General features: G+C 34.7%; 2 protein-coding genes across 2 annotated transcripts; both read left to right on the forward strand.

Annotated features, from left to right (window-relative positions):
- Positions 1 to 1422: 1422 nt before the first annotated feature.
- On the forward strand, positions 1423 to 3581 carry LOC128228235 (transcriptional regulator QRICH1-like). Its single transcript, XM_052939414.1, has 2 exons — positions 1423 to 2302; positions 2780 to 3581. The coding sequence occupies exons 1-2, from the start codon at positions 1674 to 1676 to the stop codon at positions 3579 to 3581; spliced, it is 1431 nt and encodes a 476-aa protein (XP_052795374.1). The 5' UTR covers positions 1423 to 1673.
- Positions 3582 to 11714: 8133 nt separating this feature from the next.
- LOC128232562 (guanylate-binding protein 1-like) lies at positions 11715 to 24241 on the forward strand. The gene is made up of 12 exons (XM_052946204.1): positions 11715 to 11825; positions 13188 to 13237; positions 16030 to 16089; positions 18094 to 18126; positions 18423 to 18622; positions 20200 to 20339; positions 20911 to 21020; positions 21563 to 21966; positions 22259 to 22539; positions 22782 to 22997; positions 23231 to 23312; positions 23501 to 24241. Exons 2-12 carry the CDS (start codon positions 13194 to 13196, stop codon positions 23935 to 23937), a joined length of 2007 nt encoding a protein of 668 aa, XP_052802164.1. The 5' UTR covers positions 11715 to 11825; positions 13188 to 13193; the 3' UTR covers positions 23938 to 24241.
- Positions 24242 to 27416: the final 3175 nt, after the last annotated feature.

The following is a 27416-nucleotide window of genomic DNA, read 5'->3' on the forward strand; positions in this document are numbered from 1 at the left end:
CTGAAACTGTTTCTGTCTTTACAGAAGCCTTGGTTATGGCAAACGAAATACTGCTGGATCGGATGGCCTCTCCAGGTAGTCTTAAAAGAAAGTTGTTTGTTGCATTCAAAAGTCGTTGAATAGTATATCATTGACAAACTCTATTCTTTAATTTCAACGTTTTAGTATTCGTGCGAATTACTTCTAATTCAACTTGTGTTTTAGTTAAGCGAAAAAAAATCCTTTTGAATCTTATTTCGAGATAACAACTTACTATTTTTCCATCACTTAACTATGGCCCTATACTGCTATAGTACTTTGAGCTTTGCACGAGTGAGAGTATAAATGAGATGATTACACACACATTAGTACTATTTTCACTTCGTCTATCAATTATCTGTTGATAAAAATAGTTCTTAATGTCTCTCACTGCATTATATGGTTGTAATGTTGTTTTCTGTTCTGTTCATGATTAAACACGCTTTAATTGCAATTGTAGTGGTTAATAAACTTAATGATATTCGATTAATGACATTTTCCCAGACATATTTTCAGCATTTATCATGTGTATTGGTCCTACACCATTGAGACGTCATTCTATTGGGGTTTAGTTTTCACCCTGTTTTGTGACACGAAAGGAAAGGTGTCTCAACAATTATCAGGTACGGACTCCTTTTTTCGTATATCAAAATGAATTATTACTGTTAATTAACTTTAATACCGTCCATATAGTTAAATAATTATATGTTCATTAAATTATCCATGTATAATTTACAATATCCGTTGAATGCGGTAGGGAAGTGCAGATGACAGTTTACCATACTTTTACTTACATTTTTTAATGTTTTGAGAACTATATAGCAGGGAGCACTCTGTTTCGGGATGTTTAGATTTATTCCAGCACAATCCCAATACTCTACTTCAGGATGTATAGATTTATTCCAGCACATTTCCAATACTCTACTCGAGGATGTATAGAATTATTACAGCACATTCCCAATACTCTACTCCAGGATGTATAGATCTATTACAGCATATTTCCAATACTCTACTTCAGGATGTATAGATTTATTACAGCACATTCCCAATACTCTACTCCAGGATGTATAGATTTATTCCAGCACATTCCCAATACTCTACTTCAGGATGTATAGATTTATTACAGCACATTTCCAATACTCTACTTCAGGATGTATAGAATTATTACAGCACATTCCCAATACTCTACTCCAGGATGTATAGATTTATTACAGCACATTTCCAATACTCTACTCCAGGATGTATAGAATTATTACAGCACATTTCCAATACTCTACTCCAGGATGTATAGAATTATTACAGCACATTTCCAATACTCTACTTTAGAATGTATAGATTTTTATCCTGTCACCTGCATACAAATCGGTCCAATAACAAGGTGCCGTGTAAACTTTAGTTTATTAGGATAGTAGACCACGTGATGTTTATCTACAGTCAGGTGGTCACGTGACCGCGAAATACGGACTACTTTTTTCATGTACATGAACCAAATTAAATGATAAACATGACCTACTTTATATAATGATTCATGAGTTTGTTATAATTTTGTTTCTCTAACTCAATACATCCTTCAGTATTAAACCCGTTTTAAGAAAGGGCCGTTTTGCTTCAATATTTGTCACTGAATACATGAATGTTTGTAAACAAGCTGTTGCATGATCACCTTCTTTGAAAATTCAATTGTTAACACTGTTTCCATGCAGTCTGCTGAACCTAGCAGTAAAACAGGCCAGCCCTGCCCTGAATTTGTCGAACTGACCAGCGATGATGTAAGAAAGCTGATTGAAGATGAAGAAAACAAAAACACAATGAAAAAAACACTTTCAGATGTCCAAAAATTTGAACGCTTTTTACTCAATAAAGGTGAGAAAAAGGCAATTTATCAGATTGAGCCAGATCTGTTGGATGAGTATGTGGCAAACTTCATCTTATCAGTTCGTAAAGCTGACGGTGCCGAGTATGAGCCTACATCTATCCGCAACATTGTCTCCAGTCTTGACAGAAAGCTGAAGAGGCACAAATATCCATTTCGCCTTATCGCAGAGCAAACAAATGCATTCCAACTCACAAGAGATGCACTAAGGGCCAAAACAAAATCCTTAAAAAGGTTGGGAAAGGGAAACAAGCCCTTAAAAGCAAGTCCAATCACTGACGAAGAAATAAATATGCTTTATGAAAAAAAGATCCTCGGCCCAAGCAGTGCAGCATCACTTCCCAACACAGTATGGATCAACAACTGTATCCAGTTTGGACTACGTGGAACGAAAGAAAACCATGATTTGAGGTGGGAAAGAAATTTAAATGAGATTTTAGAGTTAATGTTTAGCTTAAATACTTAAAAGTAGAATCGTGAAATGCACAATATGACAAATAAAAGATTATAAAAAATTGCGTTTGAGTTAAAAATGATTATCAATTTGTACGGTTTTGCCCTTGCTATAAATTCGCCCTTGCTGAGAGTCGAACTCAGAACTCCTCAGTGCCTCAAGAACTGATTTAACATGAGGTGTTTTGCCAATTAAACTACAAGGGCCATTTCTTACACAATTAAGAATTTATTTTTTTATCTTCTTAATAGTTCATTTCATTTGTCTTGTGTTGCCGTGTAAACTATTAAAATATTGCATAAACATGAATTTTGTTGTGTTTATATAGAACATTTAAGCATCCTTTAATTTAAAAATCTAAAAAACTCAATAAAAATGCAGCAAACTTCAATTTTTTTATACTGACATATGAATGATAATCCATTATTTTGCAGATGGGGTGATGTCGAGCTTAAAACATCATCCAGTGGACTTGAATACCTGGCGCTGAATGAGCGCCAGACAAAAACGCGAACAGGGTCAAACATAAAAGATATACGGGATGTTACGCCAAAAATGTTTGCAATGCCAGAGGACATAGAACGCTGTCCGGTTCATGCTTACAAGCAGTATGCAGTGCAAAGACCAACTGATTTTTGCACCTCGGATGACCCTTTCTACATAGCGCCGAGAACCTCCTCACAATCACATGTTTATGACCATGAAAAATGGTTTGTGAAAATGAAATTGGGAGAAAAGAAGCTTGGAGGACTTCTGAAGAAAATGGCTAGTGATGGTGGTCTTGACAGCAACAAAAGGATAACAAACCACTCGACAAGAAAACACCTAGTTCAAAAACTAAGAGACTCTGGAATTGCCCCAACAGATATGATGCAGATTAGTGGCCATAAAAACATTCAATCTATCATGAATTATTCTGAAATGTCTGAGGAAAAACACCAACAATGCTCAAGAATATTATCTAAAGTCCGTCAACAACCTACATCCACAATCACTGGTCCAGAAAGTTCTGTCAGTCAGCTTGACAATGTCATTGACAAAGAAAATCGTCAAGAAAATCTTTACTTACCCCACCCACGCCTCCCGCAAATGCTGGAAAATGTGCAGCCGCCCTCTTCAACGACCGTTAATTCCATTTCTGTCGTTAATGACAACATCTCGCTTAACACACAAATGAATTCTTTGTTCGCCGGAGCAGTTTTAAACATCCAGCACTTTAATATCAACATGAATTAATTTCAATTATATACCACGAGGCGATTGTTCACAATCACACACTCTTGACAGCCGTGACCTGTGACTTGCGGAATAATTTTTACGAGATTAAATAAACTTGTTTATTGTTTGTTCCATGTTTATGAACTTTAAAATCGTGTTCTCTTTTAAATTCATAAAAACATATTAAATTGCCTTTTATTTCACTATATCCATGTTGTTCTCTATTTATAAACAGTTTTAAGAACTATTTTGTTTGGGCGTATTTAAAAACTGCATGTATATTCTGGCTATGTCAATCGGGGAAAAACAGTTGTCCCCCTTTTTTAAAGGTACGTGTTAAAGGTGATTTTTCGTGTTTAATAAACAGCTAAGTATATCTATATTTAGGCATATAATAAAACGATGAATTGTTTGTTTCAATATAAGATCGCAATATAGCCTTTGATCTTGTCGGTGAATTTGTTGTCGTAAAGAGACTTATAATCAAATGTTTCTTATGCCAAAGATACTTTGAAAAGTATCAAAAGCAAGTATCATGATTTTGTCTGAAATTTGATAAACCATAGATTTAAGTGCGAGCATATTTTGCTTGCATACATATTATGTATACCCAGGTGAGGGCAACACGGTTATATGGCCATTACATTGTAAGTTATTCTATGTACACTAATGTGACCATATTATTTCGGAATCGACTCAAGGGGCTTGATATTTAGAGAACGAACATGTAAAGAGTATACAGAAACACATTCTCAAACACGTTTTTCTTTCGCAAAAACTGCATATATTTTACGTCCGAATTCAGTTGAAATACAAAACAAAAATACAAACTTCTTTCACTTTATTTGTTATAAAGCTTTGATCATATTTTTTATAAACGTAATCGGTATATAATACGCTTTCAACTGACACTAGGCATCAACATTTAACACTATCGCAAATGGTTCAATGAATGGCTCAATGAATGGCTGAATAAATGGCTTATATTCGAACAACGTATATCATGTTATCATTTAATAAATTATAAAACATTTTTTTAGAGCAACAAATAAAATAACAAAAGTACTTACTTGTACTGTAGGCCCTAGTCCTACAATGCAACCCTCAAGGATCAACCTCTGTCCGATTTCAGAAAAGTAGATGCTTACATATGATTTTATAAAGGATGTCCCGTGATACAATCAGTTGCGCTGTATGATGGTATCGCATTCCGAAGATCTTAGAAATTTAAAATTTCCTTATGTGTACTTAGCTTATCACAGGAAGCATTTGCTGTCGAAGTAAGTGCTAAGTTACGGAAACAATGAGTTTGACATACTTAAATTGTCAAGGCCATTTTACGAAATACAAATACTATTCGAAACTGATAGTATTCTGTTTTAAAGACGCACTTTTACTCCCAAATAAGATTTACCACAATTAATATAATTGTTTTAATACACCAAACAGTGGCGGATCCAGGACTTTCTAAGTCGTGGGGCACAACTAATTATAAACATATAAAGCTTTTTTGAATGCATTATTTTAATCATATAATGACATGGAATTAACAAATGTCGATGCTGTCAAGGATGTTTCGCAGGTTCAACCGTCTTAGCTGCATCCTTGCAAAGTCTGTGACCACCTCGTCATGTAAACATCGATGTCTCTGTGTGCATATTTAAGACACATGCCTTTTTTATTGACACACAATGACACTATTTAAAGCTTTGGAAGGAAAGTGTGCGAAGTGAAATGGAGACTGCAGTTTCTCGTTGGCTACTTGGTTTTTGAGTTATTATGGTATGCAACTATTAATTTTTAATATGAAGATAAAGGCACTTGACAAGTAATATTGAAATGCATTAAGGTGTTACTAGGAGATTGATGGAGTTGACGTGTTTCACAATCAATGTTATTAGTTCCTTGCTGTCTACATATGCTCAAGTGTTCTCCAATCAAAGCACTAAAAGTGATTAAAGACTGGAGGAATGGTAAAGTAGGTGTTAATACTGATTTAAGGACCCAACGCAATAAAGAGATGATTGCGTGATTGCGAGATGATGTTAACATCAAATGAGTTAATTTTAACACTGAAATTTAACTGTTGATGTTTGTAATAAGGACAAGGAGCGCTACATATAATAAAGTGTGCATACAACTACACCGTTCCATCTTTCCTCCCAGGGCTGTAATGTAATGTATGTAAATGTGCCCGGGGCATACCAAGATTATCTTTGGTGGTTAGGGGTATTTTTCGACAACCTCCAATACGGCTCGTTTTTTGGGGGGATTTAGAAATTACCAATATCCAAAATGATTAAATATTGTTTTTTATTATAATATGAGTGTTAATTTGTTCCATGTGGCAGTTTTTGTTGAAAAATAGAGGTTTCCGATATGTGGTTACTGTAAAGTAATAGAAATTCGTTTCGTTCATATCATAGCTTGATAGAGCATCGCGATTCGAATTGTATCGTGAGTAAGACGAATCGTTACACCTCTACATGTATGATCGGATTTTAAACTTACTTTGATCATCACCTGATAGGGATGTTTTTTCCGTGCAATTCCCACATCCCTACAACAATGATCATGCTTACATAAATGGTTGTGTCTGGGCTGATAAGTTCCTTTGTTAAGGGTTTTGAAGAAAAAAAACTTGGCGCATTTATTAAATACAATATCGCAAAATCTTGCTTGCAAATTCCACTTCTCTTCCTTAAATGTTAAAGGTCACACTTGCATCGTCATTATTTTTAATGCTTTATGCATATATGGTATAAGCGGTTGGCTCAGGATGTCACTTTCTTCTGAATCAAGGAAATGAAATAATAATAGTAGTCAGGTATGCCTATTCAGGAAAAATGCACTCGGTTGACCCCTTCTTATTTTATATAAATCGGCCATTTTGGAAAATGAGGAAATTTTCGGGTTCGTTCTAGCGTTACGGTATGGTTTTATATCAAAGCGGTGAGCTATAGTTGTGAGTTACTACGTACGGCTTGGGTGGTATTTATATTTCTAATCAGCTAATATTTACATCCAATACCGGGTTAAACTACTTTACGTACGTCTGATCGTTGTGCAATCGTAACCAATACCAGGTTAAACCAGTGAGCTATTTTAAGCCATCATAGCACTCGGTTGATACCTTGCTATTGTCAGAGACATATGTATTTTATTGGTGCCCTGGAGGGTCTTTTATGGTCCGTATATTGGAGGACGGTTAGGTGTTGCTATTCGTATACTTCATTGTACATGGTTTTTGTTAAAAATGAATGATGAAATGTTTTGAAAACATGGCAAGAACATTGTGTCTGTTATTATGTATAAATCCACCCCATGATGTTGAAATAACCGCTTGGGCGTTTCTAATATATACGGGTTGACAGTAGCACTGTACCAATATAGCTGTGCTAGTAACGTAATTTCCCTTTTAAGGATACACAGGTGTTTATTTTGTTAATTCATATTACAATTAATTATACAATAGATATAATAAGATTAAATAGGTTAAATTGATTTATTAAAGGGACTGTACACCAGATTGGCACCAAAAAAGTTTTTTTCTGTAACGAATCTCAGAACAATTATGTATTAAAATGTTTCACTCTTTGATATCATACTTGTAAACAAATACCAAAATGTAAAAAAAAAAACTTTTTGGAGAGCGGGCTCGAACCGGGGTCGCAAAATTGCAGTCCAGTGTTGTGTCCACTGTGCTACGACGGATTACTTTTAACGGTTGGAATATTTCAGCTATATACCTTACTCGGTAATATCACGTGATAACATCGACTAGCCAATCAAGCATAACAAATGAATTCTACTGAGTAGGAATACCTAGTAATCTTTTTTTAATGTTAAAATACCAAAAACTATATGTATGTATATATATATATATATATATATATATATATATATATATATATATATATATATATATATAACATCTATTAAAAAGTCCTTATTTTGTACAAAATTACTACTCCAAGTAAATATTTTCATTAATGAAAAAAGTGCATTCTTCATCAGGTTTATACGTCTCACGCTGACAAGTTCAATATATATGCAAAAAGCTACAGAAACATGCTCAGTAGCAAAAAGTTTAAACAGAAACCCGGTTTTTGTTAGAAATAACGCGTTTGTCAAAAACAATTTTGTTGTCTTTCACTTCACGTTTGGTGATTAAATGTCCAAGTGTCGGATTCCTAACAATCTTGTTTTCATCTACAACTGCAATATGTTTAACTTTGCTTTTTCCAGTCACCAAATCCTTAATTATTTTAAAATTAATGTCAAGAGAATTTTTAAAATTGAGTGTAATGCCTCGCACCTTGCATATTGATGTTTGTCCTTTTTTGTTTGGTTGAAATAGGGTAATATCATAGTTTTTGGACCTCCTGTGACAAATGCTGTGATAGCATTATTTGATACTTCATCCGTCAAATCTCCTAAATAGTCCCCTAGTTGCGGTTCCCATTGCCCAGGAGTGCTGGTGAAAACGATGGAATCGGTGTCACAGTATAATACGCGATTTCCGAACGGTTTTAAATGAATGTATAGTTTTAGACGGGCTTGAGCTGTTGTGTAACCGCTATGATGTCATTGGTTCTAGCAGATGCCTCAATGAAATCGTCTATGTGAGCCCAATCTAATTGCACCGACTTGTCGTTAATGAACCGAGCACTCTTCACTTGCTGTTGATCACTTGTCATCATATCAAAGAATTCAGCAGGATCAGGTATATAGGTTGTTTGTTTATGGTTTGTTCGCTGTCAGAATTTCCCCCAGAAAGAGTTAAGCATCAATTTGGCTAGAGAACGTAGGCCAGGGTTCTTCTCTATCTTGTTGTAGTCTAACAAAATACCCTCTTTTTCGTGATACTGCTGTATGTACTTATAGTTGTCCTCTTCCGTTGTTCACCATTTAGGCCACCCACTTCCCTCCTGTTTCACTTTTAAAAATGTATTAACATACTCCGTAAACAGTCCACCAGTTTTCGTTATGTGGTCATTTTATGATACTTCTTCGAAATGCCAAACTTCATATACATTTTGAATGGTATATCCCTGTGACACTGCTTCATTTAGCTCATAAATGACCCATGTACAAACAAATGCTCTCTCGATATCACTATGCTCACACGACCTCTGTTGAAATGCTTCGGTACACGAACGGCACAAACTAAACATGAGTTTCCCATAGCATTTCATTGGTAAAACTGGTATATGTAGTCGTGTAGGTGCAAGTACTTTGCACTTGATAAGACCTTCGTACTAACTGATATCCTTGAAATTTTCCGTAATAACTTGAGGATGTCCAATCGCTATTTTTCCTGTCTTGTTTACAAAAGGATAAAGTTTTTAAAAAACCGTTATCATCCATAAAGTTATACTAAAATAGTAGAAAATATACATTTCACGACAAACGAAAAAAAACTATAATTAGAAATATACAGTGTGTGAAACATTATAAACGCAAGCAGGGATATTGGGTGCACCTGTATTTCATACTCGACATACAAAAGGCGAAATACTTTGTTAACATCGGGAGAACATAAGATTAGGGCAGCAAGGTCATTATAATGGCGACTAGGCTACTATTCCTTCAATAAAACATGAAACATATTCGAACGTTTCACTTGGTTTTCCATGAGATTGGCATATGATGATTGATTGTATTTTTCCCTGCACGGCTAGAGCGGGCATCCTTCCCACGCCCCCACCCTACCGTCACAAGCAGATGTTGGATCATTTAAGCAGTGCTTTTCGCTGCAATTGCAAGAATACATTAGAACCAAAGCAGCGTATGCAAGTCTATCACAGTTTAATCTGCAAACCAGCAAGTCACTTATGTTGTTTTGTGTCGCTGGCGTATATTGGCTTACGCCTATTGGTCCAATGAGTTTGTCAAAGAAAATATCAGCTACTAATGAGAGCTGTCATTTTGAGTTCAAGATGATTTGCAAACTACCTTACTTTAGTCATGTCACTTTCGTGTTACGGTTTACAACGGCGTACCTACGTCGATGTCGCATTAAACAAGTCGGCCATTTGGGTCAGTAAAAATTGTTCAAACTGTCATTGAGCAAACCTGATTGTTGTTTCCTTTTATCTATGAATGAAGTTTCAGATGTGAATGATACAACTATGGGACCCCAAAATATCAAACATAATTTTATTTCTTCTAATTAAGAAGTTGTTGAGAAATTGTGAGCTGTGAGCTCGTCAAGCAGTTTAACAGTTCCATAGTAGCTGCATGCCTCGTACCTATAGTTTCTTCTTTAAGAAATAAAAAATCGTATGTATTTTTTATATGTTTCGTGCAAAAAAAGTATTTACGTAGCATTATTATATGCTCTCTCTCTCTCTCTCTCTCTCTCTCTCTCTCTCTCTCTCTCGAATCAGCGCGACTTTTCGTACAACAAAATATGAATATATACATAATAATAGTTTATTAAAACAAACTTAGGGAGTGTTATGTCCGCCTTGTAAAAATGATGGGAGGGATCATGTCCGCTTTGAAAAAATAATGATGGGGACGGGATTATGTCCGCCTTGTAAAAATTATGGGAGGGATTATGTCCGTCTTGAAAAATTGATGGGGGGGGGGTGGATTATGTCCACCTATACAAAAAATAGCGGGAGGTATTTTGTCCGGGGGGGGGGGGGATTTTGTCCGGCTTCCGGAAACCTCTAGAATATAACACAATATTATTGAAAACGTGATACCTAAAAGTTGGTTAGTCTTAAGTAATACTCTTACGTAATGTGCATTGATTTTATACAATCGAAGGGAAAGATATCAAACCCTAATTGTATTGTTCAACAGCAGTTCCCATCATCTTAGATCAGAGATAGCTGAAGATACACAACTGTCAGTAGTGTGGGCATTTAGGCCTCAGAAATTCCCCAAATCGTTCCCATAGCTTAACTCCACAGATACTACTTTGAATTAGAAAAGAAAACGATCACATTTTAAGAAAAACTTTAAACGACGTGGAGTGTTAAAATGGACTGGCCGAAGTCGAGCTCACATAAATCAGCAAATCTATGTGATTTCAGCCTCTATCGATATAGTTGATTGTGGTTCCATGTCCTTTGAAAATCATGATTTGACAAGGTCGCTCACATTTTTACTGTACACTATCAGTTTTAATCAAAGAGAAACTGCCCAGGAACCCATCAAATATATGTGTATCAATATTCAAGAAGACGTACTAACAAACTATGCCCAAACGGTTCATATTATATTCTGCAAGAGAATGTTTTCACGTTTGTATTTCCTTCCCTCATAATTGTATGTAACTATTTGACATGATAAACCAACGTACTTCGGCGAAACGGTTAAAAGGATATAATATGGTCTGTTGTCCAGCTTTGAATCACTCATTTAAATATACTAGTAATCGTAGAAGGCGTCCTGAACTGAATGAGATGGCGAGAACATTTGCGCGCGTCACCTTCTTTAAGTTGTTACTCAATACATGTTTTTAAGTTGTCATTGGCCACTGAAACAAAAACACATATATCATTTATAATACAGTGAAAAATAGAGGGACAAGCCCCCCACCCCCAAAAAAATAAATAAATAAAATAAATAATAATAAAACTGTGTTTAAGGACACAAGGCAATGTCCGAAACGACAATAAACTATAGACACTTTGTTAAATAAGTCATTTTATTGGCCGGGCTATAATGTACTACACAACTAGATATTTTGTATGTAATGGTTTACCCTAAATTCTATTTATTTCCATTGAGTACAGCTACTGCATGTATGTATTTATCTTCAAGATTTTTGTAAAACCTTGTGAAAGTGGAAAATATCACGTTAGGTTGATTGCAGCTCAAAACGACACTTTCGGATGCCGACTACAGCCTAACGAATATTGTTACCTGCACCCTGAAGTTTAACAAAGTTTAACGATATGTATGTCATTATAAAGTAGCACTAACTACAAAAAAAAAAGTTCACGAATTTACTTTAATGATTAAATGTGAATTAACGAATGCTTTGCGTATAGAGTTTATTGCAGACAATTGATGGTAAAAAAATGAATCACAATCTTTATAGTGAATTATAAATCTTTGGTTAAGTGTTATGAGAATCGTAACGAACGGAACAGGGTTTTTTAATTCATGGAAAAAGGATAATAAAGATAAGAGAAGTGTTACTCAAAGTAACTGTCGCCAATCTAAAACGATAAGAAGAGTATGTGCATTTAGTATGGAGAACATTTGATTGTGCATGTGTTGTACGATTATTTTATACCGGTAAGCACCTTAATTAACCTCTGACTGTTTTAACCAATGAAATGATGTACGTTAACTCATTTTGTTGAACATTAATTTCGAGAGTCTATTGCGGCTGATGCTAGAATTTATTTGAAGTTAAAACACTTAGCATGAGCTAGCATGTTTTTTGGTTTCTTTATACAGACTTTGTTACAATGTAAACAGTGTGTAAAAAATATGATACGTCACGAAAAGTTGTGTGTGCTCGTACTTGTACGCCTCACTACCCTTGCAAATAATAGTTCCATTAGCCTCAAATGTTGCTTGTACTTTTTCACAAATACCGGTATGCTCACCAGATCACGCGTGAAACACTTATTTCGTGATGTTATTGTTGCCACATCTGGCCCTTTTTAAAACTTTATGAGGTAAATCGCAAATTTAACATGTTACTTGGCTGCTCCTTTTGAAACCAGTACCAAGTGCGTTTACTTGGATTTATGCAGAGCGCAAAAGGTAGTTTACACGTAAAAATACACGTACAAGCAATGTGTTATATGCTCTCTCCTACCTTCTATGTATCCTAATAAAAACTTATTTATTGACGTTTAACTGATATCACAAGCGGATCCAGGCCCTATAAATCGCCCAAGATTACTTTTTATTTCAATATTGGAAAAAAAGAGTAAAGAAGTAGTCCCAAAATGTACCATTTCGGACAAAAATTGTTAACATTTTCTTCGCAAGAGTACCCTCAAACCCCATGTCAACACTGTTAACCAAATAATTTTGATTCTGAGGATAGGGCGCAAGTCAAAAGGCTCCACCACTAGGTTATGCACCCTCTAACATCAAACCCTGGATCCACCCCTGGATATCACACAAAAACAAACTGTATCCAACCTTAAAAAACTAATGTCGAAGAACATGTAAAACATTGTTTGAATGTTTAATCATTAAGCTGCAGAACGGCGCCTACGTCACATAAATGAATGCTTAATAATGCATGTTGCCGTAACGAGCCATTTGCTACAATTGTATATGTATATTTTATGCATTAATTTGTGCTACTCGGATTGATTTACTTTCGTATGTGTCAACAAATGTTTGCTACTTTTATTCGGTTAAAATGACTGATGAATGCCTCAAAACGTTTTCTTGCAACAAGTTCCTAGTGCCTTGACCGGATCTGCCATTAATGCACTTTAGATTGTATTTAATACGTTGCTATTACAGCTAACAGCTTGCTCAATGTTTATATTCGTTTGCGTACTAGATTACAAAGTACGTACCTGTACGTTTTATAATAGAATATCATCCTCTAGACTTCCTAGCTTTATGAGTTTCTTTCCCTGTTTCGATACTGATAACTTTATATTTGAATAACATTTTTCTTTCAAGGTAATAATGGATGTGCAGGAACGAATCAAAAAGTTTCAGGGAGAAGGAGGGTAATGTATACATTCTTTTATTACTTAAGCATTTCATTTGTCATATTGTTTTTAATTCAGCTATACGAGGTATTGCGTAGTGGGTACATGTATATCGAAAATAAACCGATATATGCGACTGTCGATGCGTATGCTAAATGAGATACAACATTTTTCAACTGAGAAATGACAAAGCACGTGAGCAGCCGGCTAAATGAGAGATCGACCGTACTCTGTGCGCGCCACCTTCATCCGGATATAAGGAATATCCACATGGAGGCTAAGAGCCTTGACTCAGACATTCATCACATCCGATCGGTCGTCGCCGTAACGAATTAGCTCTAGACTAAAAAGCACCATTTTTGACCCAAAATTAATACTGATACGTTATCGATTGCAAAATCGGTACATATTGTATCGTAAGATGACTCTTTTGTCTTATTACGTATTTAAATAATATTCTTAAATGTTTTCCAATAGCTAACAATGAATTTCAATCAGACAAAACACAATGGGACAAACCTGTGAAGGCCATTTAAATACGCAAACATTGATTTTAATGATTTTGATTGCGATCATTTGTGTCCTACTGCATATACGCGGGGTTTTTTAACATTCCTCTTATTTTATCATTGCAATGCAGTATAATTATGAATGTGTACACAACTGAATAAACATGAAATGGCACTCAATACATTTGAATATATAAATCTGCACTTAAATATGCAAACTAATATTTTTATTGTCAAAGTGTGTGATTTGGGCGAGTTATTTTCTTCTTGAGGCACTTTTCAATAGAGATCGATCAGATCGTTGTTATCTAAATTTATGTAGGTGTTTTACGCTATGTTATATGCGTTTTCTTTTCAATATTTAATAATTATCGAAAAGAAAAGAAACAAAAGTATTTCCACAATATAAACCACTCTGATGAATAGTATGTGCTAGTTACAAACACAAACATACCACTATATTTAAATCAAACAATCAGACCTTATGATGGTTTTTTATTCAATACATATTTGTTTAATTTGTTGAGAGGGATTACAAATACTTCAGTCGTAGCCGCTATCTCTCTTTACTAGGTAAACTGACATACCGCAGCGGGTTCTAAATATTGATAAAAAAGGACTGCCTACAAAGTTAAATTCAAGTAGTAAAAAATAATGAAACAGATTTCATTGGGCTGCACGATATGATTCCGTACTACCCATATACTAATTTTTCGATTCTCAAACTAGTACTCACGTAAAACGATATAACATACTCATTTCAATGACAATATTGTTCGTGATATAATGAAAATACTCAGTAATCAAAAAAAACTACACACTGTTCAGAGGCACAAGGCTGGGCAATAAACTAATGGCACAAACGTTTAAACTCCGCAGACACGTTTACTTCAATAAAAGCAAGGTAAAGAATATACCATGCGTTTTCCCCGTTTGAAATTTAAGTGAACTAAGTGATGGTGCACGATTACTTCATGGATATTTATGCAAAAAGCTACAGAAACATGCTCAGTAGCAAAATGTTTAAACATAAACCCGGTTTAGTGGCAATGGCCAAACGCCAAAGACATAGAACACAAAATCACAAACAAGAAACATAGAACAGTACAAAACTCTACAAACAGCACAGTGCATAAATACTACATATATATATAAAAAAATAATTGGTATGTTTATCTAGAATTGTTAGGTTCCGCCTTGGTACGGTCAGTAAAGTGTAAATGTAAATTTACTAGAATGTTTTGTATTATTTATCATAAACGTACCCTTGTCGTTAAGGGAATTAAACGACTGACGTGAATGTTGAGTTGTATATACATATGATGGTAACTGACGTGAATGTTGAGTTGTATATACACATGATGGTAACTGACGTGAATGTTGAGTTGTATATACACATGATGGTAACTGACGTGAATGTTGAGTTGTATATACACATGATGGTAACTGACGTGAATGTTGAGTTGTATATACACATGATGGTAACTGACGTGAATGTAGAGTTGTATATACACATGATGGTATCTTGCATGAATGTAGAGTTGTATATACACATGATGGTAACTGACGTAAATGTTGAGTTGTATATACACATGATTGTAACTGACGTGAATGTAGAGTTGTATATACACATGATGGTATCTTGCATGAATGTAGAGTTGTATATACACATGATGGTATCTGTCGTGAATGTAGAGTTGTATATACATATGATGGTAACTGACGTGAATGTTGAGTTGTATATACACATGATGGTAACTGACGTGAATGTAGAGTTGTATATACACATGATGGTATCTGACGTGATTGTAGAGTTGTATATACACATGATGGTATCTGACGTGAATGTTGAGTTGTATATACACATGATGGTATCTGTCGTGAATGTTGAGTTGTATATACACATGATGGTAACTGACGTGAATGTTGAGTTGTATATACACATGATGGTATCTGGCGTGAATATAGAGTTGTATATACACATGATGGTAACTGTCGTGAATGTTGAGTTGTATATACACATGATGGTAACTGACGTGAATGTAGAGTTGTATATACACATGATGGTATCTGACGTGAATGTAGAGTTGTATATACACATGATGGTATCTGACGTGAATGTAGAGTTGTATATACACATGATGGTAACTGACGTGAATGTTGAGTTGTATATACACATGATGGTATCTGACGTGAATGTAGAGTTGTATATACGCATGATTGTAACTGACGTGAATGTTGCGTTCCAAAATTATTGCACATGATGAAATGAAATTGTTGTGTTTTAATCTTTTATTGCAGCAAAGTTCCAGCTACAACTATACGTACAGTGCTAGCCTCGAGTGGAGATGGAAATACTGGGTATGGTTTGACAAATAAAAACATGCTTACTGTTAAAGTTCCTATGGTTATATTTCAGTGCAAACGCTGGGAATGTAGAACTTGCTATAACTAGGTTATCGTTGTTTGTTTGTTTTTTTTTAAATTATATGAATTGAACATAAAAAACCGTTTCCTTCCGTTAGAAGAGCATGAATAAACATTTATTGCATTCATTTGAAAATATATTCACTCGTTCTGGCACGTAAATATTTTATCCTTAAGTCGTCCAAAAAAGTACAGAACTCGTGCATCACTCATATAGATTAATTCGTAAACAGTATGCAGTTAATATAATATCAAATTACTCAAAATCTCCCAAAGTAACATGAAACAAATCACAATATGAACAAACTTGCAATATTTGAGGAACCATTACCACTTACCGTTAAATAATGATGACAGTTGGAGAAATTATAATTTGGTAAAGCAAGCGTGAGGTACGCTCCTTATTGGTTTTAATTCCCCGTTGATTATAGCTTAGTTTTCAATGACCGTGTTAATGCATTTACGAAAAAAATACCAATAACGATATTTTCGTGATTTGTGACATATTTGAGTCTCTCGTGAAGTGCTTCCTTGTTTTCATCCTTGTGCTTATTTATTAACAGACTTTGGTAATGTTTTAGGGTGATGGGCTTGCAAGAAGTTTCTTTAGTTTTACCTGTGTTATTTTCAAATATGCTACCGTAACAGAAGACGGAGATATATAATGACTTCGGCTTCAAGTCATCTTCAAGTCAGATATGTTGTATGTTGTTGCAATGTTTACTAGCTAATGATTTATCCGGGTGCCCTTAACCTTGGATTTTTTTTTAAACATGTGACTTATTTTAATCGTAAATTTCAAAGTGTTTTTCTGACATCTCATTGATCTCAATCTCGATTGCACTCAATAACACGTAACTCATTGAGTCTTTTTATTCTCTTACCTAAAGTAGTTCTTGAAGTTCAATTGGCTTGAAGTAGATCTCCAAACACTTCAATAATGTGCATGTTCAGACATGCTCTTGTTTCATCATAGCTATAAGATAGCATTTTCGCCAAGGACGGGGACTTGTATTGAACAAGGTTTTCTATTCAAACGCAGAAGTATTTTACCAATATACAAACATATAAACTATACGTCAATGTACAAAATCTAATACAGTGTATTGGACACGTTAATTCTACTTCAAATTTATAATTATCACTGAAAAATAGGATTTCAATTCTCTTTCTTGTTACGGAACTCTCATTGAATAACAATCAATCAAACCTTTACAGCAGTTTTGAACGGGGTAAACTGCGTCCTATCATATGGTACGCTGCATTTAACGATATATTTGATCGGTGAGTCGTTATCAGTTTTCCACATAAGCCATAAATATCGAAGTTAGAGTGTATACGAGGTGATTTAAAAGGCAAAGTATGAACGGGTTCCAATGCGGTGCATTAGACCAAAAAATATTCATTTCACTTTTTTGTATATTTCATTATAAGGTCAAGTTGCGATTTAAAAGTCATGAACTATATATTAAAAGTATTGTAAACATAAAAACGCTTCACAAACTTGACACGATAGCTAGCTATAGCATGGACATTCAGTGCCGAGTAATGAAAGTGTGCGTAAGACTCTGCAGGTAACGAACTCATACATGACATAGCATTAATGAATCTGTTTTATCACTTTGCAAATTTAATATTACATCATACTTGTAAGGAAAGCTCCGGTACCCTAACATGAGGCATGTGGTAATAAAGAGGCCGGGTATGTTTGTCATAATGAACTATGCATACAAACGCCATATAAAACAATGAATTGAAATATATTAATTAATTAATATTGCTCTGAGAATGAAATGAATTGTAGCAACACAATATTTAAACTGTTTTTGATAACACATTTACGGCAGTTCTAAAATTGGCAAAAACACGTTTGCAAATTGACCGACTAGTGCATCTTGATTCAACTACGAAGTCGATTTCCTCCTTTTCTTATTTCAGTGCCAATGCTGTTAGTGTAAATGTCGCAGACAAGTAAGTAGTTCACGAAGAAACAGAAATCGGTGATTTTCGAGAAAAAAGTTTGAATTAACTTTTTATTAGATACTTCGATAAGTAATCTGAAAGGCTATTTTTCAATGAAGTGATAGGATTGATTCATCAAAATCGTCTTTGATTAAGTCGGTTTTTTAATTAAAAATGACTAATAGGGCAATGTTGTCCAAATGTAACGCATATGAAGTTATGCAAGCTACTCCATAAATGATAGAAACACGCACCTTATCAGGAAGTGCATAACAAAACGCCAACATCGCAACATGTCATTCTAGGTACAAACTCTCATTGTTCGAGAGACCATTACCACTGATCGTCAAAACCGATGCTGGAGAAGGAAACACACTGTCTTACAACCATGATACCCTTGAGGAACTTCGCCAAATTGAGGAGCCATTATGTGTCATAGCTGTCGCTGGATGCCTGAGGACTGGAAAGTCGTACCTACTAAGTCGCCTTGTACAGAAGTGTGGTGGTGAGTAAGAATTATTTAGCTGTGAAACTATTATTATGGAAAGAAAAGGATACTTAATTAGATGTTGAGTGTACGAGTATTGTTAAGATTTAATAAGTAGGTCGTCTAGGTCAGAAAAATGGCGAACGTCCACAATTTATATTTATCTTTTGTTCTCCAGTTAATGTAGGGAGTTCTAATACAGTGGGAAATAATGAATACTAAATCAAAATAAGGAAATTCCCAAGACAATCGAGGGTGTGTCTTTTGGGGATTTTTGCAACGGAAAATGATGACGTATGCGTACAGTTTTGAAAATAAATCAAGTCTCGAATGTAAATCTCAATGACAGGCCCATTGCTATGTTGTAAGATATCCTACGATGAGCATATGACTTTATTCAAATAAGGGGTCATGTAAGGTCATTTAAGGTCATTAGATTCGTAGGGATTTCCTAAGATTGTCCATCGATTGTTCAACGTCAAAACCTCGACAATCCTACATACATTCTGTCTGCGACTGTCGTGATATAATTATTCGATTTCAACTTTGTCAGATTTTACCTATTTGCCATGACAGTCAAACGACACATATTGTGTATGTAACCTACGGTCCCTGTCACATATATCGTAAAACAGGTATACAAAATGTCTACAACAGACAATCACTGGCTTATTTAGAAGCTCATTTTCCTACGACAAACAAACGACAGTCGAATGAATGCCCTATGAAATGTTTCTCCATATAACGCCCTTCCTGCGAGATAATTATACGACTGTCATTCTTTGGATCGACAGCCTTGACATATTGTCCCACAAAGGTCGTACAAAACATATTCTCTTTGTGAACGCTACTACGCAAATCTCCAAAACATACTTTAGTCCTCTCTGAAGTACCCCCGCTTAAAGTATATGTGAAAAATATATAGTATGTCTTATGTGGTAGATGCTTTAGCAATTTTAAAATCCATCACTTCTAATAGATTTCAGTGTAATAGCCCTGCTTAAATCAGATGACAAAACAATTTGCTGTATTTGAACGGAGTTTAAGTAAGCACTGCGCGACAAGTGCGACAAGGCGTTTTCAAATCATACTTTATTCATTTGTTTTTGTACTTGTAAATATTGAAATTTGGTATTTATTAAGTCACTATTTTGAATATTTCGTCCAATTCTGCCAAAGACAAAATGAACTTCGTTATAAACACGAATGTAAATGTCACCCAGAAGAAGGAATACAATTTAAGTACTATGTAGTCATCGTTATCGTATACATTTACGAACTGAAATATGTTATTCCTGTATTTCATAAACAATAAGTTCTATATAAAACGGAACGGAAACAAGTAGAGTTCAGTTTCTTTGTCTTTGACAACTACGAATCATAGATTTATATGTATTTCTTATAAGTCTTATGATAATCATTTATTTATGTTTACAATCGATATAGTTTATCCATGTGTTGCAAATAAGGCCAAACTTGTAACCAACTCATTTATAAATATTTTAGCCCTAATTGAACGACATGCATTGCGAAATTTTGCCCATTTTAAATTGTCTCAATTTGATACACATTGATTGAATTAAACATATTTATAGTTTCAGGAGAATGTTTCAATGTTGGGCATTCAGTTAATGCACACACACAAGGCATATGGATCATGTGCAGACCTCATCCGACTCAAGAAGGGAAAGTTATTGTTTTTCTCGATACGGAGGGCATCGATGATCCAGAAAAGGTTTGTTTCATTGATCTTAGTTCTTTATGCGGTTTGGACAGTTTCCATTCCGGCGATGATTGAAGAAAATGCTGAATGGATTATCGTGCTTCCGAACTTATGTGAAAACATCACTATTTCGAAATTCAACAAAGGCGCATATGTTTAAAATTTATCTTTTAAACAGGTTTGAGTGCTGTTCAAAAAGTTTCAATCAACGAAACTTTCCGCGTTCAGCACAGTGATTCGACTGTGTTTCAATGATAATTGAACTCTTTATGAGGGTTATACTGATGTATTCAACCTTTTCAAATTGAGTTCTACACATGAAAAAGATCTGAAACAAATATTCAACATATTCAATTTACGATTGATGTAATAAATTGTATTTTAGGTAGATGCTTTTTTATAGCAACAACATCTTTATATTTTCTTTAACACAAACAAGTTCATATTCCGAAAATACAAAACATAAATTGAATTAATCGCTATTTTGTGACGCACTTAATAACCAATCAACCGCTTCAATTCCATAAGGAGTGCAGGCTGCATTTATTGCCATTTATACAAAGAACATAAACCTAATTTGCAGGTTGATATTCAGGAAGACACTTGGATATTCCTCATTGCAACATTGCTTTGCAATGTACTTGTCTACAATACAAAAGGCGTATTTGACGCATCACACATCAGCAAGTTCCGGTAAGGAATTTCAAATTATCATGTTTAACGTTTTTCCTGTCAAATAATTGATGGAAGAAAGATAAGAGGGCGGTTACGTTTGTTTTAATGACATTCGTATTCCTTAAAAGTTAGATTTTACGTTATATTAACATGGTTCAAGTCAGAACACATTTTTTAAGACCGATGACGCTTGATTCATCGGTTTTAATATGATATTTTATGTCAGTCAGTTTCATTCTTTTGCGACAAATGATTTTCTTGATTGTTTTGCTACAGGCGCTTAACTGGTTGTTGCATTCGGCCAACTGGTTTCCTTATAATACTTGAAGTGGCTCAAACTTTGGATTTGCCTCATTAATAACAAATAAAAATACAAACGTGAAAATTACATCTGGAGAGTATATGCTCGTGAAGTAAACATAGGTCAGGGAGTTTCTTGTGAGTTATTTGAGCCACTGCAAACAAAGAGTTTACCGCAGTTAGAATAATATTTGACAAAATAGACACTATTCATTGTTACCATAATAGTAAACATCTTCATCTGTTTTCTAAAATTACAGGTTTCTTAAAGTGGTTCATTCTAATGTGACGGTTGCAAAAGGTGCAAGTGAAGACGACAGTTTCCTTGACTTCTTTTTTCCGAATTTGGTTCTTGTTTTACGAGATTTTGGACTCGAATCCGATATATCGAAAGAGGTATTCCTTGAACAGCGATTAATGTACAAGAAGGGGAAATCGGATAGTGTTAATAAATTTAACGAACCAAGGCGTCTTATTCGAAGATATTTCAAGAGAAGGACATGCTTTGACATCCCCATCCCATGCACGAGGCCCGACCAATTGGAATCTATGCCGGATTCAAAGATTGAGTCCGATTTTCTGCAGCGGGTTAACGACTTGCACCAATACCTTTGCGAATGTAGCCCAAAGAAACTCATATCAGGAAAGCCTGTAAATGGAAGAAGTAAGTAAATTCCCGATCAAATTTGTATTCCTATCTTTGAAGGCAACACTGTCCCTCTTAGTTTAATCTTCAGTTGAATTGAATGATCAAGTTATAATCGTTAGGGCGAGTTTCTGATGTTAAGGAAAGGAAAACAGCTCAACTTATTGTATCTATATATTGATTATTATTTAACAAATAAGCCCTCAGATTCTTAAATTACTTTAATAACAACATACTTAAATGCATCAACATTATTTCATAAATGGGAACACTGTAAATGTTTATTCAACAAGTGTTTGTCTAATTTAAGTGCTGAGAACGCTGATAATTAGCTACATGAATTCCGTGAAGGAAAACACGGCACCGTGTTTAAACGATGCTATGAAACTGATGGCTTACGAGGAAAATCAGTTTGCAGTACAGAAAGCGTCAGAATGCTATCAAGAAGAAATGAAAAAGAAAATGAATAAACACATGCCAAATGAGAAAGGACTTGAAATATATCACAATGATTGCATGGAAGTGGCTGTAAAGAAATTGCGAGAATTAGTTGTGGTAGATGACGGGGATATATTTCACAGAAAAGCGGCAGTAAGTAGGCATTTGTGTTTGGGGATCTTAGAACTGATAAGGCTATAGATGAAGAGTTTGCGTAGTAAAGTTTTGTTGGCTCTGTTTGGGAAACACTATAGTAAACCAAGATTGAGTTTTGGCTAATGTGTCAGTTTCATCTTACTCAAAGTACATATGTTGAAAGTGTTGAAAAGGATAATCATTAAAGTTGGTTAGTGCTTAACAATGTTTCTTTGCAAGCGTTTTCTCCTATATTTTAGGAATGTTTCGAAAAACATTTGGAACTATTCAAGTCAATGATGGAAAGAAACTCCATTGAAAGAAGTAGAAGGTCGATAAAAAAACTGGACATGGAAATTCAACGGAAAATCAAAGAGAAAAAGTATGCACATGCGCATGGTTACAACGAATACATTGAAGACATCGACAATCTTGCTGATGAATTCACAAAGCAGGAAAGTTACCATGGATCAAAGGTAAATAGGTGATATGATATTTAACTTTAGCAATCTTTTAAGAGCAATTCCAAGTATTGTATTCCTTCCTTTTCAATATATACGTTTTTGATGATTTTATTTTCCTGTTTTAATATTGTTAAAATTGTTATTTATGCTAAAGCATTCATCACCTTCATGAATTGCAATTCAAATATATGGCGAATCATTATGATAAGATACTGCAAATTACTGCAATAATACTATATCTACAGACAAGAGCTGCCTTGCAGGAATATATGGATTCAAAGGTCGACGAAGAGCAACAAGTTTACGAAATGGTTAAGGACAAAACTGGTACGGTTAATGGATTATTTTCGGAGGCTTTTTAACTATATATTTAAATCAGACAATACGCCTTAACAGGAAACACGATGATTTTGATGAATGTGAGAAACTAAGTAGTCCATGGATACATACTTCTTATATCACATCGCGTAAATGTGAAAAACAATGGCTTATTTCACAAATATCATTCTTTTCAGACGATGAAGTTCAACGACAGTTACTTCGCCTTCCACGTACATTAGTGCAGATTCCAAATATAACTCCAAAGGAAGAGTCAGTCAGAAAGAGGGCGCTAGAGTCCATTGAAAAGTTTGAGATTCATGGGCTTATGAGAATTGGGTCGCAATACATTCAAAATCTGGAATTGAAGTTACAAGAAATAGAAAGGGCTAAGGCCGAATTATCAGAAAACAACACATACTATAAGCAACTTGTAGCAGAGTACAATGTCTGGTTGGACATTTACCAACAAGCCAACTTCTCAGTAGATCAAGCTAATCCAAGGTCGATCCAAATGCTGAAGCCTGTCTTAACGGACATCCCTGTTGTCGAAAAACCATCAGAAAATACAGACGGTAAGAAACCGAAACCGAAGAAACAGCCATCCGGAAAACCAAAGTGCCCAATACTTTAACAAAGAACACATAAGGATAAATATTATGGTGATGTTACTATATGTTATACAAACATCGTTTGCGCATAACGGTCTAGAAATAGTCACATTTGACTTTTAGTACAAGAAAGTACATTACAGAAATTTCGAGTTGTATTCTGTAATGTTGGGACACAATAAACTGCGACTACGTATACCCTTTATTGTGCGTTTATTATTGATTGTATTTCTTATATTAAGTATAATTATTTTACCAATGTAATCGGACATTTCGTGTTAACTTTTATGCTCTTTGGCAACTGTGTGTTATGTATTCAGGTTTATTCATAATCAAGTATAAGAATGTAGCAAAACAGTTTGGTCAGCTCATTGTTGTTGTTTTTTGGTTAGTCGAATTCCTTGTACGTTAGTTTCTTTTTCTTTTTGTCTTTTTGTGATATAACACTTGTATTTAGACAACTGTATTATAGGTTAACCAGATGGTTTATTCCCTTTTCTTTCAGAAGGACTTTCTAAGTATAGAACATGTCATTAGTAAAATAGTTTAAAAACAAATTGAACTTTATTTATTTTGTAATTGTATGGCACATCAGAAGTTAGCCTGCATTATCATTTAACTACAATTGTGAGTTAAATTTTGTTACATGCACTATATAACTATTAAAGCATAGCAACCGATAAACGGTGTTCTTTGATGCACTAAATGAAAATACTATAATTAACAAGATTAGGAATGCTAATTCACGTGAAACTACTAATACTTTCGCTTTAAAATCTTATTTTAATATCTTATGGGGTTTTTTTGTTTATAGACATGCGATACAAAATAAAAGTACATAAAAAAAAGCCTTAATCATCCATAAAGTTATACAAAAAAAGTATAAAAATACAATTCACATCAACAATAAAATATACTTAAAAATATACAATATGGAGCATTTTAAACGACAGCAGGGATATTGGATGCACCTGTATTTGTACTCGACATAAAGAAGGCGAAATAAATTGCTAACATCGACGAGAACATAAGTTTATGGCAGCAAGTTCATTATAATGGCGACTAGGCTACTATTCCTTCAATAAAACATGAAAAATATTCGAGCATTTCACTTGGTTTTCCATTAGATTGGTATAGGATGCTTTATTTTATTGTCTCTGTACGGCAATTGCGAGCATCCTCCCCACGCTCCCGCGCAACGGTCACAAGCAGATGTTGGATCATTTAAGCAGCGGTTTCTGCAGCACATACGAGAACACATTTGAAATAAGCTGCATATGCAAGTATATCGCAGTTAAATCTGAAAACCAGCGAGTCACTTATTTTATGTTGCTATGTGCCGCTGACGCCGATCGGTCCAATAAGTTTGTCCGAAAAGTGTAAAACAAATAACAGCTACTAATGACAGGTGTCATTTTGTATTCAAGATGATTTGCAAGCTACCCGATTTGAGTCACGTTACGTTTGTAAAACAGTTGTTCTACGTCGATGTCGCATTAAGTAATTCGGCCATCTAGGTCAGCAAACACTGTTCACTGAGCAAACCTGAAATATGAATGAAGTTTCAGATGTGAATGATACAACTATGGGAACCTATAGTTTCTTACATACTTTAAGTTCTGCATGCTTCGTACCTTTAGTTTCTTCTTTAAGGAACGAATTATGCGTGTTGTTGTATAATAAAGAATAAATTTGAATTCCGATGCGAAAGAAGCAAACAAGTAAATAGCCAGAATTGTTTTTACATAAACCATTGGATCGACAATACGTGGATTATAAGAAACCAAAAGAATAGTATGTATTCTAAAATGATGTGTATTTTTTCGTGCAAAAAAGTATATACGTCCCATATTTATATATCCAACAAAATATAAACATATAACGTTATCGACAATGCAACCTCTAGAATTTAACACAACAAAAGAACACGTATTCGCATACCCGGGATGACATTATTACCAGCACAAAATAACAAAAAAAATGTCTATACACTTTGAGTGTATATTGTATCATTAATCTACACTGTAGACTGCATGAAATATAACGTACGGTACACTTGTACTGATATAGTACATCATGCATAAAAGTCCAAGCTAAACAAAGATATAATCTGGTTGTATATTAAAACGATTTCATATCATAACCTCTTTTAAAATTGCAAACATAACAAGAATATAAAAGAACAAAAGAAACAAGCAAGCTTTTATAGCACCGGCTACAGCCTTCAGTGAATATATTACAAAATAATGTAGCCTACATCATCTCAGTATATAAAACAATAAATCAAAACTCGACAAAAACAAATAAAATATGATGTTTCGAATGTTCCCAATACTGCAGGTGCAGCTCTTCTAGTCTATTTAATTTGGCGACAAGCCATATATCGAAGTTAATATATATTAACTTCTCTTATCTTTATAACATCTTTTCCATGAAATGACAATAACTCAAGGTTCGTTAAGACAGGGAATAATAAATTGTCTGCAATAAAAGTTCTAAAAGCAAAGCACTCATGTGAATAGCATGGCAATAACACAGTTTCGGTTTAAATCGTGCGTGCTCTCTCACAAATATTATCCACAAATGTGAACGTGCGAAGTGCAGATTCAAGCAATAGGCATTGGTAAAGCTATTCCCTCTAAACATTTTGCATTGTGCAGATCCAAGGTTAGATCTTGTTCAAGCATCATACTTCCAATGTATTGATTACTATTTGGGTATTGAATTTGGCAATTACAGAGATAAAAGTATGTGTGTTCAGTTTAATACTAGTAGGTAGAATGGATGCCTTAATAAGTTAATACACAATCTTTACTCGAAATGAGGAGGGAGGGGAATATATGTACTGTCGACTGTATTAAAATGATATACTAGTATAACATAGTGAGACAAATAGTTCAAGATAGATATTGCGATAATGAACTCGCCATTTTATTCAGTTACCCACCACCTTTATACACATTGTAAATTTCACATATTTATTTTACACCGATTGTGAAACAAGTTATTGCAACATAATACTTATCACTCTCGTCGGCACGATTTTACACGAGAGTGCGGTCTTGTGTTGTGGGGGAAACCGGACAACCCGGAGAAAATCCACTTGTCCGGCTTGGTGACCACGAACCAAACTCACATGCGCCCATGCCGGAAATCGAACCCGAGTCGCTTAGGTGAGAAGTGAGTACGCTAACCACTGCGCTAACTGGACAACCGGTAAATAGGTAAATGGGAGGATAGTGCACAAGAGTTCTGACAACATGTGCTTCATGTTTCAATGATTATATTGAACGTTATATGGGTACGATAAACGTCTTTTCACTTCGAAGTCAAAAACAAAAACCATCATGCTATGCCCAATATCCCGATATTGTTTCTCCGAAATACTGACAAACTAAAAACGAGGAAGTAGTCTCTACTAGAAAACTCTATGTAAACCGTTTCGCCGTAATATTGTAGTTCATGTATAGATATGAATGCGTTTTAAATCGAACTCATGGGA

Source organism: Mya arenaria, chromosome 1 (assembly GCF_026914265.1).
Source record: "Mya arenaria isolate MELC-2E11 chromosome 1, ASM2691426v1".
NCBI lineage: Eukaryota > Metazoa > Mollusca > Bivalvia > Myida > Myidae > Mya > Mya arenaria.

Excerpts from the sequence above, each read along its gene's own strand:
- LOC128228235 (XM_052939414.1), top strand. The coding sequence starts at position 1,674 with ATGATCACCTTCTTTGAAAATTCAATTGTTAACACTGTTTCCATGCAG. Across the intron at positions 2,303-2,779 it reads AAAGAAAACCATGATTTGAG|ATGGGGTGATGTCGAGCTTA; the intron begins GTGGGAAAGAAA and ends ATTATTTTGCAG.
- LOC128232562 (XM_052946204.1), top strand. The coding sequence starts at position 13,194 with ATGGATGTGCAGGAACGAATCAAAAAGTTTCAGGGAGAAGGAGG. Across the intron at positions 18,623-20,199 it reads CCTTGTACAGAAGTGTGGTG|TTTCAGGAGAATGTTTCAAT; the intron begins GTGAGTAAGAAT and ends ACATATTTATAG. Across the intron at positions 23,313-23,500 it reads AATGGTTAAGGACAAAACTG|ACGATGAAGTTCAACGACAG; the intron begins GTACGGTTAATG and ends CATTCTTTTCAG.